This window comes from Aythya ferina (assembly GCF_964211825.1).
Source record: "Aythya ferina genome assembly, chromosome: 4".
Classification (NCBI taxonomy): Eukaryota; Metazoa; Chordata; class Aves; order Anseriformes; family Anatidae; genus Aythya; species Aythya ferina.
In genome coordinates, this window is record NC_140300.1 from 43,127,381 (window position 1) to 43,144,119 (window position 16,739).

Sequence of the window (16,739 nt, forward strand, 5' to 3'; positions counted from 1 at the left end):
GTGGATTGAAAGATTGGTTCACAAAATAAGTAAATAAAATAATAATTCTGGAACAAGACTATTTGTGAAAACAAAGCATGTGTTCACTTTTGCTGTTTGGAGACATAATCATTCAAGCGAAGTATATGCAGTATGTTTCTGTGCAGAGTTGGAAGAAGCTTTATGTTTCTGTGGATTATTATTTTCTTTAATGAGATGCTTATTTGTTTCTATGTCCCGTAGAAAGTGGAAGTCCTGAATCTCGAGTTAATGCTGTTCACTTCTTGGTCCATAAGCTCCCAGAAAAGAACAAAGAGATGCTGGACATTTTGGTGAAACATTTAGCAAAGTAAGTGCTGTTACCTGCTTTCCTGCCTTGTCAGAACCCTTGTCCTTACCTTTGTTTTACTACAAATAGCCTGGTTACCGTGCCTGGAGCTGAAGCCCATCTTGATGCTGTCATACACAATACAAAGCAGCAAATGTGCAAAAGCAGACAAGGCGTTTGACTCATGCTGTGTATATTTTGGAGGTAAAGGCAGAAATCTAATCTGTTAATGAAGCCATATAAGTATTTACTTTAGCAGTCTTGCCAGCAGTTGAGGGTTTGATTGAAGTGAGAAGGTGAACATTATACTTTCTTTTCACAAATTCTGGCAAAGTGAATAGTGGAGATCTGTTAGCAAATTTAAGTTGGTTTCACACTTGCCTGGGTCCAAGGCTAAGTGCATTTTATATATTTAAGTTCAGAAAGAGACAGCTTTTGTTTTTAAATTGTCAGTGGAAGAATGGATTTTCTGTTTTCCACAGTTCAGTATGACTTTATTTGAAGAAACTTTGCATAAAAAGAACTTCTAAAACGTGGATTAAGGAAATGTAATGTTTTCATTTGTAAAGTAGACTGCAGTTTCCAACAGTAATGGAAAATTTTCATAACCTATTTCCTGTTTTTTCCTTCAATTCTTTTCAAATAGTGTTTCAAAGCATGCCAAGAGGAATCTAATGACGGTAGCAAATTTAGGGGTAGTATTTGGACCAACCTTAATGAGGCCACAGGAAGAAACTGTAGCAGCCATCATGGACCTGAAGTTTCAGAACATAGTTGTTGAAATCCTTATAGAAAACCATGAAAAGGTAAGTTTTGAAGCATCTCCATGTTTCTTGAGTATTGTTTCAAATGTTCTGCTTAATGGGTAGCATGGGGTAGGCTTAATGGGTAGCATGGGGTTAAATGTGACATTACAACTTAGCTCTAAAGAATATCCTCTGTATGCTGTACACTTTTGCCTATTTATACTCAATAAATATCCTGGTTCATAGGTGAACTGACATTTCAGGATGCATATTTCCTGGTGGTAGCTGTGCTTCTGTGTGTATAGTATAGAAACAGATTTTCGTTATGATAATTGTATATGCCTTTTTTGTGAGCAGAAGTGATACAAAACGGGAAAAGAAAAAGCCCAGGCCCAGTTTTAGCTCTTTAAGTACTCTAAGGTTTCACTGTATTAATTGTTCTGTCGTATTTTTTCTCAGAGTTTACATGGTTTAAAAAAAAAAAATAATAAAAAAAAAAAGATTTTACTGTACTCTGAATTTTGTGGGTTTTAAAAAGCATTATGAGAGAGCCAGGTATTAACATTTCATTCATTTTCAGCTGAATGTGTGTTATTTTAAGCCTTTGCGTTTGAGGTAATACTGAAAATGGAAGTTGCTGTTGTTGTGGCAGCTGCTGGTTACTAAGGCACCATACCCATACAAGATAACTGTCCAGAATATCTGCTTGCACTGCACACAGTCTGGGCCCTGGAATTTGTAATAGATAAATAAATCTTTTACCGGTGTCCCTTTGCTTGGGTTTTTCTTTGGGAGTCCCTTGTGACTAAGTTGACTTTTGGAACTGGGTGTTTGAGATGCGCTGCTTGTGCTGGGAGGATGGGCAGTATCCACCTTACTCTTATTTTCAAAAAAGAAAAAAAAAAAAAAAAGTGCTTTGGAAAAATTTCAGCATGTGCTTTTTCCCCTCTTACTTCTTAAGCCCTGTGAGCAGTGAAATAGTTATTTCTTTTAAAGGTTAACAGTGTTGAAATTAGCTATCTAAGTTGAGTCTTATCTACTTTAAATAACGTCTGTCACAAGTTTTTCTTAAATGCAATTTTGCCACCTCCCTGAATAACACAGGCTAGGCAAAACTTCTTTTGGCATAGCTTTATCTACATGGTGTGTTTTGTTGGCTTAGTTGACTTAGGGTGTGATGCTGCCCCCACATACACCTTGAGCAGATACAGTATTGTTCCACTGGGAAATTATTGTGCAGCAGATGTGGCTCAAGTCCTAAGAAATAAATATTCCAAGAGGTGTAAAGCCATTTTTTACCTTATAAGTGAAGGTAAACAGTGCAGTAAGGCCATGATTTTGTAGCTATTATAGTGACCACACAAATTAAGAAAAAGTGAATAGAGAGTGAGCAGAGCCAAGGTGTTTGTAATGGCATATGGAGGCTGGGTTTAGTTCTGCCTATTAAAATCACTAGATCACCACATATTAGCACCAGCTTATTGTTTTGCCTGCTCGTTCACATGCCCTTAGAAACTGGACATCGATTTCACATTTGAAACATTGGTTGTACTCACCTTTCTTGCTCCTCTGAAAATGTGGAGAAGCAGGGAATGGAAAATACATAAAAAAGATACCGCATCATTTTCCATAATTCCTTGTTTTTATGCCTTCTTTAGAACTGGAAGGCTATAATTTTTTTAAAGGGATTTCTATCTTTTCACTGTTATTTCTAACAGCGAACTTGCCATCAGCGGTCTGCCTACAGCAACTTCTGTCCCACACTAGAGGTGCTTCCAAGAGGGAAGGAAGCCCAAAGTGTGACCTCTGTGTATTTATAGCAAAGACAAAAGAGAGGCGTGTTTTAAGGCATGACAAAAATGTTTGGTCAATTTGAATATGTTGCTTTTATAAGTGAGCCTTCTTCTTCTAGGGCAGACCAAGGATCTACTGTTAAGGGCAGATAGGCTTCTTGTCAATCTAATGTTCATTTTAAATTATTCTGAATTCTCTGCATTTCAGACTTTCTAAGAGTCTTGCATGAGTTGGGTTTATGATTATTATTATGATTATTAATTATTTTATTCATAGCTCTAGTGAAGTCCTAGGAGAAGTCAGCAGCTGTAGGTTAAAAGCTTTCAAATATCTCATCAACAACTACTCTGCCTCTGCTAACTTTTAGTTGCTTCTGCTAACATATGGTAAGTCTGGAATTACAGAAGTGCGGTGGAGTCAAGATGGAGGCATGCTGACAGAAACCTGAAGCAACACTTCATCCCTTTGTAATTTACAGCCCTGACAGACTGCAGAGAGGCATCTCTTTCCCCCTGTAGCAAATGAAAAGGTTAACAAAATTCCAGACTGTAGAAGCAATAGCTATTGTAATTCCAGTTTAAATACAGTAACTTGTTAAGCCAAGTGGTTAAAATGGTTACGATTCCTCAAACATTTTTAAATTCCATCAACGTTCATTTTGTCTTGCTCTGTGGACAGCTTTACTGAAGGAGATCTATGATTCAGTTTTGGGAGGATCTGTAGCTAACTGTTACTAGCTTTGAAATCCTGGTGTAGTCATTCCACTATCATCACTCTGCTGAGTGATTAGAGAATTTCTATTCAATTTATATATGGAAACCTGGAGATGGGGACTTGCCCTGAGATAAAAATATCTTAACGCATAAGCTGCTTTTTTTATTTTATATACTTTATTGATAAGTACATTTATTTCATACTAGCCAGAAACCAGTGTCACATTTTTACTTTGTTTGAAAGCTGCATACATGCTTCCAAACCATGGCTCTGAACCAATTATGGTAGGTTGAGGAGGGGATGTTAGGCAAAATCAAACCAAAGCTGAGACTTGAATGCTGGCCACTAGACTATGCAGCCTGCTGTGTTACTTAACTAGCACTAGGACCATGCAATCATTGAGACTAGATGGAGGACAGAAGAGCAGTAAGGAAACAATTGTTCAGATCTTATTCTTGACAGTTATGGATAAGTCTCTTCTAGTAAGAGTATTTCTCAGTCTCCAAGCAGAAGATGAGTTGTAGAAGCAGATCTCTACTGAAAGAAAAAAGCAAAAAATCTAGACCCAATCTGAGATCTTTTCTCAGAACCACCAGTAGTGGAAGAGAGGCCAGTCTAGAGAAAAATAAGACCTGTGAATTATCTTGCTTGCTACTGCACTATGGCTGTAGGGAAAGGCCAGCCAGATATGCCAGGCAAAGTAGGAACATATTCAGCTTTAATATTCAATGGACTGTAGTTTCACTTTGAATTGTGATGTTTTTGCTGAGTGGCCGCATGCACTCTTGTTCTTATTTGTTTTTCAGGCCCTTAATGTCAGTGTCATTTCATACACGGCTTTCTTGTTCCTTCTCCCTTGCCATATCTTGTCTCCTTTGGTTTCTGTGACCCATGTCCTTCCCTTCACTAAAAAGGCATCGATAAATTCATGTTGGTATCTAGTGATCATGTTCATTTTGCTTTGAAGCTAAACCTTCCCTTAGTATTCACTTTCTGAGATGATGAACTCGGGGGATGGCTACAGCTGTGTTTGTGCAATGCTTGGCCTTTAAGTAATCCTGCGATGAATAACGATAGTTTGGACCAAAACCCAGATTTTGCTTTCTCTTCCTCTCTTCTCCTAAATGAATTTCAGAGGTGTAAATTAGTTTTTCTTCCCCAGGGTTTAACAGACTAGATATCTTGGTCATCTCAGCTCTTCTAGTCTTGTTTTGTGACTTGCACGGAGGAAGAATGGCAGTACACTCCAAGAATTCCTGAATAGCATGCACGTGTTCTTGCTGTTTGTGATAATGTTTTGATATCCCATTGGAACAAATGCCACAATTCAAAGGGGTTATTTATTTGCCATTGAGAGATGCCTCAGTGGTAATATGAGCCATTTTGGTTTCTTAATTGCCTGAACATTGTTTGAAGAGGAAAAAAAACAACAACACAGGATAAAAAAAGAAGGCTCTGAAATGAAAGAAGATGAGTGAGGAGGTTGGAATAAAAATCTCAGTGGGACTAGAATATGTAAACCAGCATATGGGGGAAGGAAGAATAGTGAGTACAAATAGCAAGACTGCAAAAACAGAAAGAAGATGAAAATTACAGTGGAAGTAAATTAGAAGAGAAAAGAGAGGGGCTAGACGGAAAGAGTCTGGGAAGCCAGAGTATTGTGAAAGGCACTGGGCATGGCAAAACATACCTTTTTTAAAAAAAAAAAGTTGGCAACTTATAGGTAAGGTTAGCTCAGACGATGTTAATTCTGAAAAATTCAATGTCTCCAGTACAAAGGGTAGATTCTGTTTTCATTTGTTTTCTGTATTTGTCTACTTAAAAGGGGCAAAAATTTTACATATATTAGACAAAATACATATTTGTTTTAGCTATATGTTTTGTTTGAAACAGTTATATGACAAGCATTTTTCTATGAAGCACTTTTTTTAAAAAAAAAGTAGGCCCATTTATATTTTTTATTAAACTAAAGGAAAGAGAAAAAATTAATAATACTGAGCTCTTAAGCCAACATCAACTTCGTGTAGTAACACCTGGAAAATCCTTAGTCTTAAAACATATCACAGTGTATAATACCTGCAGTGTTCATGCGATGGGACAAATAGAAACAGGTGAAGTCAGATGTTCATTTTAAAGCATAAAGTAGCACTGAGGTGTGGCCATGTGCATGTTTAAAGCAATTCTCAGCAAGTAAGTGCTTTAGAGCCTTTAGGGGCATAGTGGCACTGCCAGCCTCTGAACTAAGACTATTTTTGACAACACAGCAGATCTTTTGAAGTGCTGGTAAAGGGACATAAGAGAAATACTAGAGGAGACTTGTTTCATCTTTTGTGTTGCTTTGTCTTTGGCTGGAAAGGGAGACGAAGAAGCAATGCATTGTAATTGTGGTGGTTTGCTGCGGTGCAGAAATTTGAAAACCTACTCAAGCTGAATGTTTTTAAAATCAACAAATGTTTGACTTAGGGAAAAAAAATACAGTAAGTCATCTCCAGTAAAGTAGAATTTGCAAGGAAACATGAGCTTCACTTAAGGAGGGTATTCAGTATGTGCATAACTTAAAGAGCATAACTAATCAGAAGTGTCATTGAAACTATTCCTGTACTTAAAGCACATCCTTTAGTAATTGGCTGGGTCTAAACCAGAAAGAGCAGCAAGCACAACAAAGAACTTAATGTTTTCTGGTGGAAGTCACAGCAGCTCTTTCATTTCACTATAGCGTGTGCAAACTCTTCAAACTGTTTCTCTGCTCTGTGGATAGTAGAAAGCACTTCCATATGAAATCCACATGTTATGTTTTAATTGACTGTAAATCTTTTTTTTTTTTTTTTTTTTTTTAAAGACTGCTGATTTCAAAGTCTTAATGTAGTTTGTGCATACTGTGAGAAGATTGTATATGAAGTCTCCATTTGTATGTGTGACTATAGTTGATGACATTAAAGAGTCTGGATCAATACCTGGATTGGTATGCTCCAAATGCATTAGACTGCTCCAAAAGACACAAAACACACTGTGAGTAAACAGATTAAAAAAGAAAATCAAAACAAAAGTCATTCTTACAGGGGTTGAAAATAGCCTGCTGAGGTGTTGCACTACAAATATGTGGCACCTTACAAGTAATACGGACATACACTTCTGTCTTCTTGATGGGCCTGTGTTACCTCCAGTTAATTTGGAGAAACTTCATTCAAATTCATACCAAATTTCTGAGTGATGCAGTCCTCATCTTCCACTGCTCCACAGACAGTGCTTTGTAAGTAAGTAAATAGAAGTGATGATAAGAGAGTGGAATTCAGCTGGCTAACATTTACTTCAGTCTAGACACTCAGGATCCTGTGCTTGCATGTGTGAAGGGGGGATTCAAAGGAGAAAGCCTTATGGAGAATGCTAGAATGGGTGCTCTTAAGTAAAATTTTGATACAAAAAAATAATTATGAAAACTCCAGGGCTATTGAGAGGGGAAAAGTTGTTGCACTCCTGAAGAGTTTAAAGAGTAAATTACACAGAATTTTCTAGGTTGGAAGAGACCTCAAGATCATCGAGTCCAACCTCTGACCTAACGCTAACAGTCCCCACTAAACCATTTCCCTAAGCTCTACATCTAAACGTCTTTTGAAGACTTCCAGGGATGGTGACTCCACCACTTCCCTGGGCAGCCTGTTCCAATGCCTCACAACCCTTTCAGTGAAGAAGTTCTTCCTAACATCTAACCTAAACCTCCCCTGGCTCAACTTAAGCCCATTCCCCCTCGTCCTGTCACCAGGCACGTGGGAGAACAGGCCAACCCCCACCTCGCTACAGCCTCCCTTGAGGTACCCATAGAGAGCGATAAGGTCACCCCTGAGCCTCCTCTTCTCCAGGCTGAACAAGCCCAGCTCCCTCAGCCGCTCCTCGTAGGACTTGTTCTCCAGGCCCCTCACCAGCTTCGTTGCCCTTCTCTGTACCCGCTCAAGCACCTCGATGTCCTTCTTGTAGTGAGGGGCCCAAAACTGAACACAGTACTCGAGGTGCGGCCTCACCAGAGCCGAGTACAGGGGGACGATCACCTCCCTAGCCCTGCTGGTCACGCTGTTCCTGATACAAGCCAGGATGCCGTTGGCCTTCTTGGCCACCTGAACACACTGCTGACTCATATTCAGCCGACTATCCACCATCACTCCCAGGTCCTTCTCTGCCTGGCAGCTCTCCAACCATTCCTCTCCCAGCCTGTAGCTCTGCTTGGGGTTATTGCGCCCCAGGTGCAGGACCCGGCACTTGGCCTTGTTGAACTTCATGCAGTTGATCTCAGCCCATCGGTGCAGGCTATCCAGATCCTCCTGCAGAGCTTTCCTACCCTCAAGCAGATCGACACACACACCTAACTTGGTGTCATCTGCAAACTTACTGAGGGTGCACTCAATGCCCTCGTCCAGATCATCGATGAAGATATTAAAGAGGACCGGCCCCAGCACCGAGCCCTGGGGGACGCCACTAGTGACTGGCCTCCAACTGGACTTGGCTCCATTTACCACGACTCTTTGGGCCCGGCTATCCAGCCAGTTTCTAACCCAACGAAGCGTGCGCCAGTCCAAGCCAAGAGCAGCCAGTTTCTTGAGGAGAATGCTGTGGGAGACGGTGTCAAAAGCCTTGCTGAAGTCAAGGTAGACCACATCCACAGCCTTTCCCTCGTCCACCCAGCGCGTCACTTTGTCATAGAAGGGACATATAAATTCTTATATGTGACCTAAGAACTATACTGTACTGCAGTTTTCAATAGTAAGTGAACCATTGAATTGACAATTTTTTTCCCCTTTAAATTGGGTAAACTGATCTGAATGGCATGCTGCCTGATCATTGCTAATGACAGAGCACTGGGTAATCGTGCAGTATGTGCTTGTGTTTCTGTATGTACTCTTCAGAATTCCAGTAAGCTTTTGCCCTACTAAAGGGGTTAGTGTATTTCAGTCCATTTAATGAATTTTTGAATAAACAAGATGTGACAGTCAGCTAATAAGTGTTTATTCCTAGTATTTTTGTGTGTATGCTATTTACACTAATGAGGCATCAGTACTTCATTGCAGTGGATGCTGGACATACAAAGAATATATTCTTTGCCTTCAAAGACCTTACAGTCATAATGTAAGATAAGAAATGGATTTTAACAAAAACAAAGACCAGAAAACACTGTACAACATAAGGATGATATAAATCCTTGTAATGGCAACAGGGAAATTATCAGAGAAGAAAATACTGGCTGTGTGGGACAGTTGGAACAGTGTCATCTCCGAAGATCTTGACATTTCATTCTGATGCTTTGTACAATGACATTATAGTAGGGTGTCAAATACAGGGTTTTATAATTATTCATATTGTGGTGTATAGAATTTGGAGAAAAACAGATTTTACCACATATATTTATTTGTATTTGTAAGCATGTGTATGTATTTATTCATTACAAATATAGGGGAGATCAGGTTTGTGTGTTTGGCCATATTTGTTGCTTTTAATGGCTGTTGGCTTACATTTGTAAATGCTGCCTTTTAACCTCACAGGGCTTCTCATGCTTTTCATAAGAGCAAATACATGCAAATATTCTCATTCTGCATTATTTTTCGTTTAGTAACTAAGATTATGTTATGTTTTAGAAAGCTGGGTAATTGGATTGAGTATTTAATCTTTCAATTTAAAGGCTTTTTCTGTTGTTGTTCTTTTAAATATTTCCTGTAACTAAACAAGATAGGCAAAGCTAATATGTGTAGCTGTAATACGGAAGGACAACCTTTTTTAAAATACTCTCCTTGGTGTGAGTTACAATAGGTGAGCACAGAAAAGAAGGTGAATATGCTGTTTCTGCTGGTGCGGTGGATAAATGTGTAGGTGTTTCAAGCCTGGTGTATTGTTAACTCTCTCATTTCCTCCAATGAATAAAATGGATTGCTTGTGAATGCAATTCACAGCAGTGAATGGGCTGCTATCAGGAGCGTTCTTCTTGTGAATTGTTAAAAGGGGAGCGAGATGTGATACAGTGGAAGCTGCAGGCTTTGTATCAGGAGTGCTACTTTTAGAAAGGCTGAGTCAACAAGCTCATAATTTGCAAGCGATCAAAGGACACATGTTTCTAACCTTGGTATGTTCTTTTTTTTTCTTTTCCTTTCATCCTTCCACAGTTGTCCTCCAGACTGCAATGTCATGTTTTACAGGCTATGTTTAGTTTCTTCATTAAAGCTCCAATGTGAACTACAGGGTTCAAGGTAGTCAGGCCAAATGAGTGTCTGTTAGAGTCTACATATACTTCAGGTTTGTCTGAAATTCCCCTCAGTTCTACCATCACTCTAATAGTTTGTCTGGAGCACTAAACCTAATCCTTTTGCATTAAAATTGGCAGTACATTATTTGATTACAATACTGGGACTCAGTGTCCACAAATCCCTAAAAGCAGTGTTTCGTTCAGTTATGGGTAGTCAGGCTGCTAGGCAGATTGTCTCTGCAAATGGTGTCTTTGCAGTGAAGAAAAGGCGGTCTTGGATTTGTTTGTTTATTTATTTATTTTAGAGCTTTGTGGGTTGTCTGTTGGCTCTCAACCAAGGGTGTTTCCTGTTTCTAGTTTTGACTTCTACTAGGGTTGTTTTCAAGCTGCACACTCTGTTGCACTGTAACTAAATAGAGTGCGCCAGGCAACATACAGAGTATTATGGATGCTTTCTGGGTGGTGGCCCTCTAGAGGCTTAGCTTCAGGCATCTCTCAACTCTTAAGCTGAGTTTATATTTTTTTCAAATATAATGTTAGTGAATATTGTAAAAAGGTGTTTGTGGTATGTAGCGGAATTCAAGCCTCAAAATCCAAAGCTTCAGAAAATTTGCATCCTATGCAGTCTCACAGAAGCCAGTGTGCAGCAAATCGTATTTTATAGCATACGGCTGCTGAAGTGCCAAAGTTGGGATAACTACTTCAAGGCAGGCACATCCGTATTGAAGTGGACACAGTGATAACTTGGAAAGGTAAGTGACTTAGAGATTCTAAGTTGTTGATAATTTTTATTGAATTTTACATTTTCAAAAATATTTAATATGATGTGGAGAAATAATGAGCTTCACATTATGTGTCCTGAACACAAATTTTATGTAGATGTCAATAATTTCTAGTGCAAATGTTTTTATATTTCATTGAATTGTGTTTGAAAACAATAAATGGATCATGTTGACTAAAACCAGGAATGAAACAGGTTGATCTAATACAATCTTTAATAAATTTAAATGCGAAAAGAAAGAAACCACATTTTATATATATAAAAAAAAGTTTTCAATAAAGTTTAATTTTAGAAATTTTATTAAACTGTTAGAATTGATGCAATCTGTTTAGAAATACAACTTCTGTCTTTCCAGAAGTTAATCTTTTGTAATTGCTGTTATGATTGAGCTTTTAATTTTAGTAGCTCCTGTTACCTTCTGCAATCCCTTCAAATTAAAAAAAAATAAATCTGGAGCTGTAAATCTTACAGAATTGGATTTTATGGATTAAAAATTAGAATATTAGTGGCTGAGTTGCCCTTTTTATGACAATATTTTCAGATGCTTATTTTCACCTTGCATATCCTGAAATGCTTCTATCTGCAGTAAAATTATAACTTAATATAAGAAATATTACTTTATGTTTGCAGAAAATGGCAAAAAGAATGGCACAATGACTGTCTTCATTATTGTAAGAGGAAAAAATGCAAGTGAACTGTATCAAGGTAAGAGCACATTGTGAATAACTAAAACGGTTTTCCTCTTTCTTGAGGACTTTTGTCTCTAATATAAATATAAATATATATATTTTTTTACAGGTTGGTGGATCAAACCCTGAATTGAGTCTACATTACATTGAAAAGAAGCTAAGTCAAGAAAAGGCCATGGTGGTGATGTTTCTCTTGCTGTATCCAATTAGCTGCTAATTTATAGAATAGATTGACATATATTGTAGACAACTATAATGTAAACACAAGGAGTACAATAGCCATAAAATGTACGAGGGTAGAGGAGTATATGTGGCCTGGGTGGATGGCATTTTATATTGTTCAATAAACATCAGTTGAAGTGTCTGTGTATGTTTCTTTTATTTACCAACTGCAAATCAGCTGCTGAAGGGAAATTACCCAGATAAAATCTTGTACTGGTTTTCTTTTTGTCTTGAGAAATACTTTACTCTAAAAATATGATTGTCGTAGAGGAGGCTGTACCCGGAGCTGAATTTCAAAGAATTCAAAGTAACCTTGCATGTTCTAGTCTCCTTTTGCATTAGACAACAACTTCTGGTACTCCAGTTCTTGTTTGTGTATCCAAAGAAAATAGATGCATCTTCTGTGTAGTAGGTGTTATGAGAGTGAATGAGGGGTTTGTCTTGCAACAGAATTATGGCACAGCTTTAAGCTGTTAATGGTTTTTATAATTTTATCCTCATTAGCTCTATTACTAAGCCTCCAGTTTTTCCCCCCTCTTTTTCATCCCACTCTGTCCTTGCTTTTGCCTCCCACTGATTTTTAGAAGAAATTTTAATTACCCCAGTGATACAAAGCAGACAGAGATGACCTGATGTCTGGGTCTTTTCCTAAAGTGATTCCTGGCAAACATACTGATATTCATTAATTAGTTCTGCTTGAGACCAGAATGAACAGATCAGTATCCTCTTGTAGCAGTAGAATCTAATCTGCATTTCCATGTACAACTATACATTTAGTTATAAAATTGTGGAATAGGCTTAGTTAAATACTCCTACCGATGGGTTTTTTGAATTTCTAAAATCAGCTCTAGCAAGAGCTCAGGATCTAGAGGCCAACACTGTTGTTGAAGATTAAGAGGAATCTGGCAAAATTCCTTGGGCTGCTGCCATATGGATCTGCTGGTAGAATACAGTATGATAATATGTTGAATTTGGCTCATTACTCTCAAGAAATGCTTCCAGAGACTTTGTGGGACACCGGTTTAGGAACTGGAATGGTTGTGTGTAGGGATGGTCTTGGGCTCACTGTTGTAGAGAGGGCTGTTATTAGCGGTACATATCCAAGATGGTTTGTGGTTTGTTTAGCCCTATAAAGTATCTGTTCCGTACTATTGCGTAGAGAGAAATAGGTCAAACATGCCGCTGTTTTAAGTAGCTCAACAAGAGTTTCATCTTTTTTTTTGTTGTTGTAGCTTTTGCACTGCAGGCTTGGAGACTGATCCACCACTTAACTCAGTGTGCATCTTTAAATTCCACTTTTATATACAATCAAACCTAGACAACCATTTAAAATAGTGAATGAACTGGGATAGGAATGACTAACAGGTTTATTGTTTGATAAAATTTTTGGTCTGTTTTCTGTGCATTTTGAGCGCTACGTGTCAGTGTTCTCCCATATGTAAATTGTTTCACTTAGCATCCAGGTTTGCCCTCAAGTAGATGAAGAGCAGAATGCTAATGCTTCTGAGAATTAAATTGTAGAGAAGTATTCTATAAATCTAGAGCAGTTTGGCCCTAGCCACAAAAACTATGTAACGCTGTATGTGATTGGGAAGTCCTTAACCTTGGAGGCTAGTTTAATACATTTTTATTGCTTCTTGAATGAGGTAATTCAAAGAACAGACTTCATTCTTGTCTTTGTGTAAGCTGTGGTAACTTCTGCAATACAGATGAGTGATGATGGTAGGTCTGATTTTTTTTCACTTGAAGGGAGGCTTTATTTGGAGCAGCAAAGAAATCTTCCATTAAATAGCATGTTCCAGCCCTGTTCTCCCACAGAAAGGATTCTGCCCTACTGCGGTTGCCTTGTGATGCATCTGAGAGCCACAGCTTGCAGTGCAAGAAGAGATTTTGAAACTTAGTCAGGTGTGGTCCCATATTGTTCTGCAAGTAAGTCAAAGTACTGAAATGTTAGTTCAGTTGTTGGTGCTCTTCTAAGCCATTACTTGTATGTGATTTTGAATTTTGTCTTCTGTGCATACGCAATGTACTTCTGATAACAGATCTCTCATAGTAGGCATCTTGTATTAGTCTGTGAAACATTTATACAGTATTTGAAAAATCAGTAAGGCTAAGAGCAAAATTGAATTAAACAAACCCCAAACATTTCTCCCTGCAACTGAACTAAAATATGTGTCCATTCCCCCCATTCTCAGTGAAACATTACAATGCTTCTGTCAGAGCAGCAGAAAATACCTGTTTAGGTTTGATGAAAAATATCTTGTCTATTTAAACAAAGCAAACTTAAAGAAAGTGTGGAAGTGAAGCTGAATACTGTGCATGCATATCTTAGGGCTGAGGTTGACCTTCCACTTGCTTTTCAGATGCTCACCTTTGCAAAACTATGGTTTTAGCTGTAGCTTTGGCATGCAACTTAAAGAGATTGCTGCTGCTGAAAATGCAGGTCAGGATGTATTTAATTTTAGCTGCATTTAATTTTATTTTCCTAATGGAAATAGAAGAAGGAAATACCAAAGTAAGTACCAAATACCAAATAGTTAATGAGCAGCTTGAAAGAGCAAGACTGATTCCAAAACTTTTTTTATTTGTGCAACATGTGAGGGTGTTTCCTGCTTCTTTTGTGTATTAAAAGAAGAAACAAAAACAAAAACCCAAACCTTAGTGATCTTTCTAGTGGTGGTGGTGGGCTGTTGTTTGTTTGTTTGTTGTCTTTAGACTCCTACAGGGCAACTCATGTTGCTTGGTGATTTCAGTGACACTTTCAGTGTCTCAATGTGCTCTGGGTCAGTTTGCTCTGCAGATAGTCAAGCAGTTGCATTCTCTAGTTCATATCTAACCTCTTTCAGGAATCCCTTCTCTATGGAGACACGTATTAAACATGAGCACAAGCAAAGAAGTGCTAGACCTTATAGCATTGCTTCAAAGGGATGCATGAGTGAGAGGATGGAGTTCATGCGTACCCTTGCCCTGGTCTCACTGAGTGTAGAGAGCGGCTGGACACGTGCTGCCCAGGAGTTCTCTGCTCCTTAGAAAACAAAATCTCACTTACTGATTGTAGCTCAGAAATGAAACTTTCTAATCATCTGCCATGCCAAGAAGGTGAGAGGTGAGTGAGGCCTGATGCCCACCTGAGCATTTGTCTGCAGAAGGGAACTTGGACTGCCCAGTACAGTTACTGGTTGGCACTGGGGTTGCACAGCAGTACTGTGGGAAACACTGGTGCACAGCTCTGCTGCTGGCAGGCCTGAAAATATTAACAGTAGAGGTGGTATGCTGGTAATGCATATTTTTAGCCAGTTTTTAGCTATGGCCATTTCAGTGAAGATCTAGGAATTTCTGAGAAGAGGAAAATCAATCTTCTGAGAAGTTCCTGACAGTGAAAGAGAAGACTCAGTGCCACTAAATTTTGTTGGTAGGGGAAGGATGACTCTTCTGGGGAGCTCCTGACTGTCTGGCACAAGTACTGTTGCGGAGTTAGTTAGCATGTGTTGGAGAAGTACTGCCTGAAGTGGAACTTCACTGCTTGCTTGTTATTTCTCCTGTTTGTTGTGTAGGTTTTTTTCCCCATATAAAACAGAACGAACCACCCACTATTTTTTCACATCACAGAGCGACTTACAGTTAGAAATTTGCTTGGATTCATTATCTGCCTCCAATTCATTGTCCTATTGCATGTCTGGCTCTGGTTATCGTTAAGTAAGAATCCCCTTTATGGTTTTCTTGATTGTGTTTTGCTTTTGCGACTCTGTTACTCATGCTAGTAGTTTTATTAGAATATATTGAAATATTTCTGAGAGGTGCTAAAGAAATTTACTGCAAGCTATGCAAGTCACCTAAATGCATATGAGAAAGCTCATCTCTTTCAAGCCAGTCCTGGGGAATACTTGTTCTTACCATCATTAATTTCAGTGGAGATGCCTGGTTAAGGCTGTACAAATAAATACAGCTGGGGAATGTGACATAGTAAACAACATGCTGCAACCTCTTGGAGGAGAGTTATTTAGCAGAGGGTCCAGACACAACATTTAGTCCATGAAAAAGATGGCATTTAAAATTTTTGGTGCTTTTGGATTTTTCAGAAGCAAATATTATTCCTAAAACTGCTTAGTCTAGCCTTGTGTTTACACATAAGGGGGCAGTGTGGTACTGTTAGCCAAATGCCATGTAGGTGCATGTTAGATTTCATTATTACATATTGCATCATGGTTTAAAAAAATAGTTTTAGCACTCTGAGCACAATTAGACCTTTGTCACTGTCTGAGAGAGATGCTGTGTCTGTGCAGGGGACAGCACTTTCTCCTTTATACGTACTTTGTTTAGAGTGAGTTCCTTGCTTGATTTTGGTGCTCTCTCATAATCCCTGTACATTAGCATGTGAAGGAGTGGGAGCCAGTTTTCTTGTAACTGGGATGGGGAAGTTCAAATTTCCTCATTTTCCCTTCTCCTCCAGGGTGACATTCACCTTCTGGGAAGGAAGGTAGTATTTCCACTGGAACATTTGTATACCATGTATAGGCTTCCTGCCTGCTGCTGCCTATTTTGGGTGATACGATCTTTCTTCCACGGTTCTCATGGAGAATGATGTTTCTGATGATTTTGTACACCGCAGTCATCAACCTGCCAGGATGAAAGTGATCATTAAGTGGATATAAGCTGGTGTATATGTGGGTTCCTGGGTCATTTCATTTCTGTATGTGTAATATTCAGGACTAACAGGCCAGCATATAGTCTTATAATTTTGACATGATGTCTTGACTGCCTTACCACAAGATGATTATGGCATTTTTCTCATGCATAGAGTAGCCTGGCTGGCTTTTAGCTTCGTGCTGCAGCTGAGATATGCTGTAATAATCCAAAAATGTGTTATCTGTGGCATCTCTTTCTAACTTCTGCATGAATTTCTGCTTCATAAAAAGCTTCTCCTTTGAAGATTCATTACAAGTCCCCTCTTTATAATATTTCCTACATGGATACCTGACTACATAAAATTGCAGGGTAAAAGAGCACCACATGCTGTTTCATTATGTCTTGTTATATTACCATGTTGTGTTACTGCAAGGTGCCCTACAGACACAGGGCTTTTTTTTTTTTTTTTTTTTTTTTTTTTTTTTTTTTTTTTTCGTACAGGTGCTGTTTGTGTTTTTCTTCATCTGCCGGTTTGATTTTGATGAAAAATTATGAAGCTAATTTGTTCATATGAATCTGCCATGATCAGTTGTAAAAGGCTGCTGTTAAATTGTACATTGGTGTACTGATAATTTTC

At 38.6% G+C, this 16,739-nt stretch overlaps 1 protein-coding gene and 1 long non-coding RNA gene across 4 annotated transcripts in view; both read left to right on the forward strand.

Moving 5' to 3' along the window:
* The window catches only part of ARHGAP10 (Rho GTPase activating protein 10), a 143,484-nt gene that overhangs the window by 89,237 nt on the left and 37,508 nt on the right, over window positions 1-16,739 (forward strand). For all 3 annotated transcript variants that reach the window (XM_084517188.1, XM_084517186.1, XM_084517187.1), the window contains 2 exons: window positions 223-328; window positions 954-1,113. In XM_084517188.1, the coding sequence (XP_084373314.1) occupies window positions 223-328; window positions 954-1,113 (266 nt within the window). The remainder of the gene's footprint in view (window positions 1-222; window positions 329-953; window positions 1,114-16,739) is intronic.
* On the forward strand, window positions 10,565-11,618 carry LOC311435788. The gene is made up of 2 exons (XR_014692403.1): window positions 10,565-11,270; window positions 11,364-11,618. It is a non-coding gene; the product is annotated as an uncharacterized lncRNA (long non-coding RNA).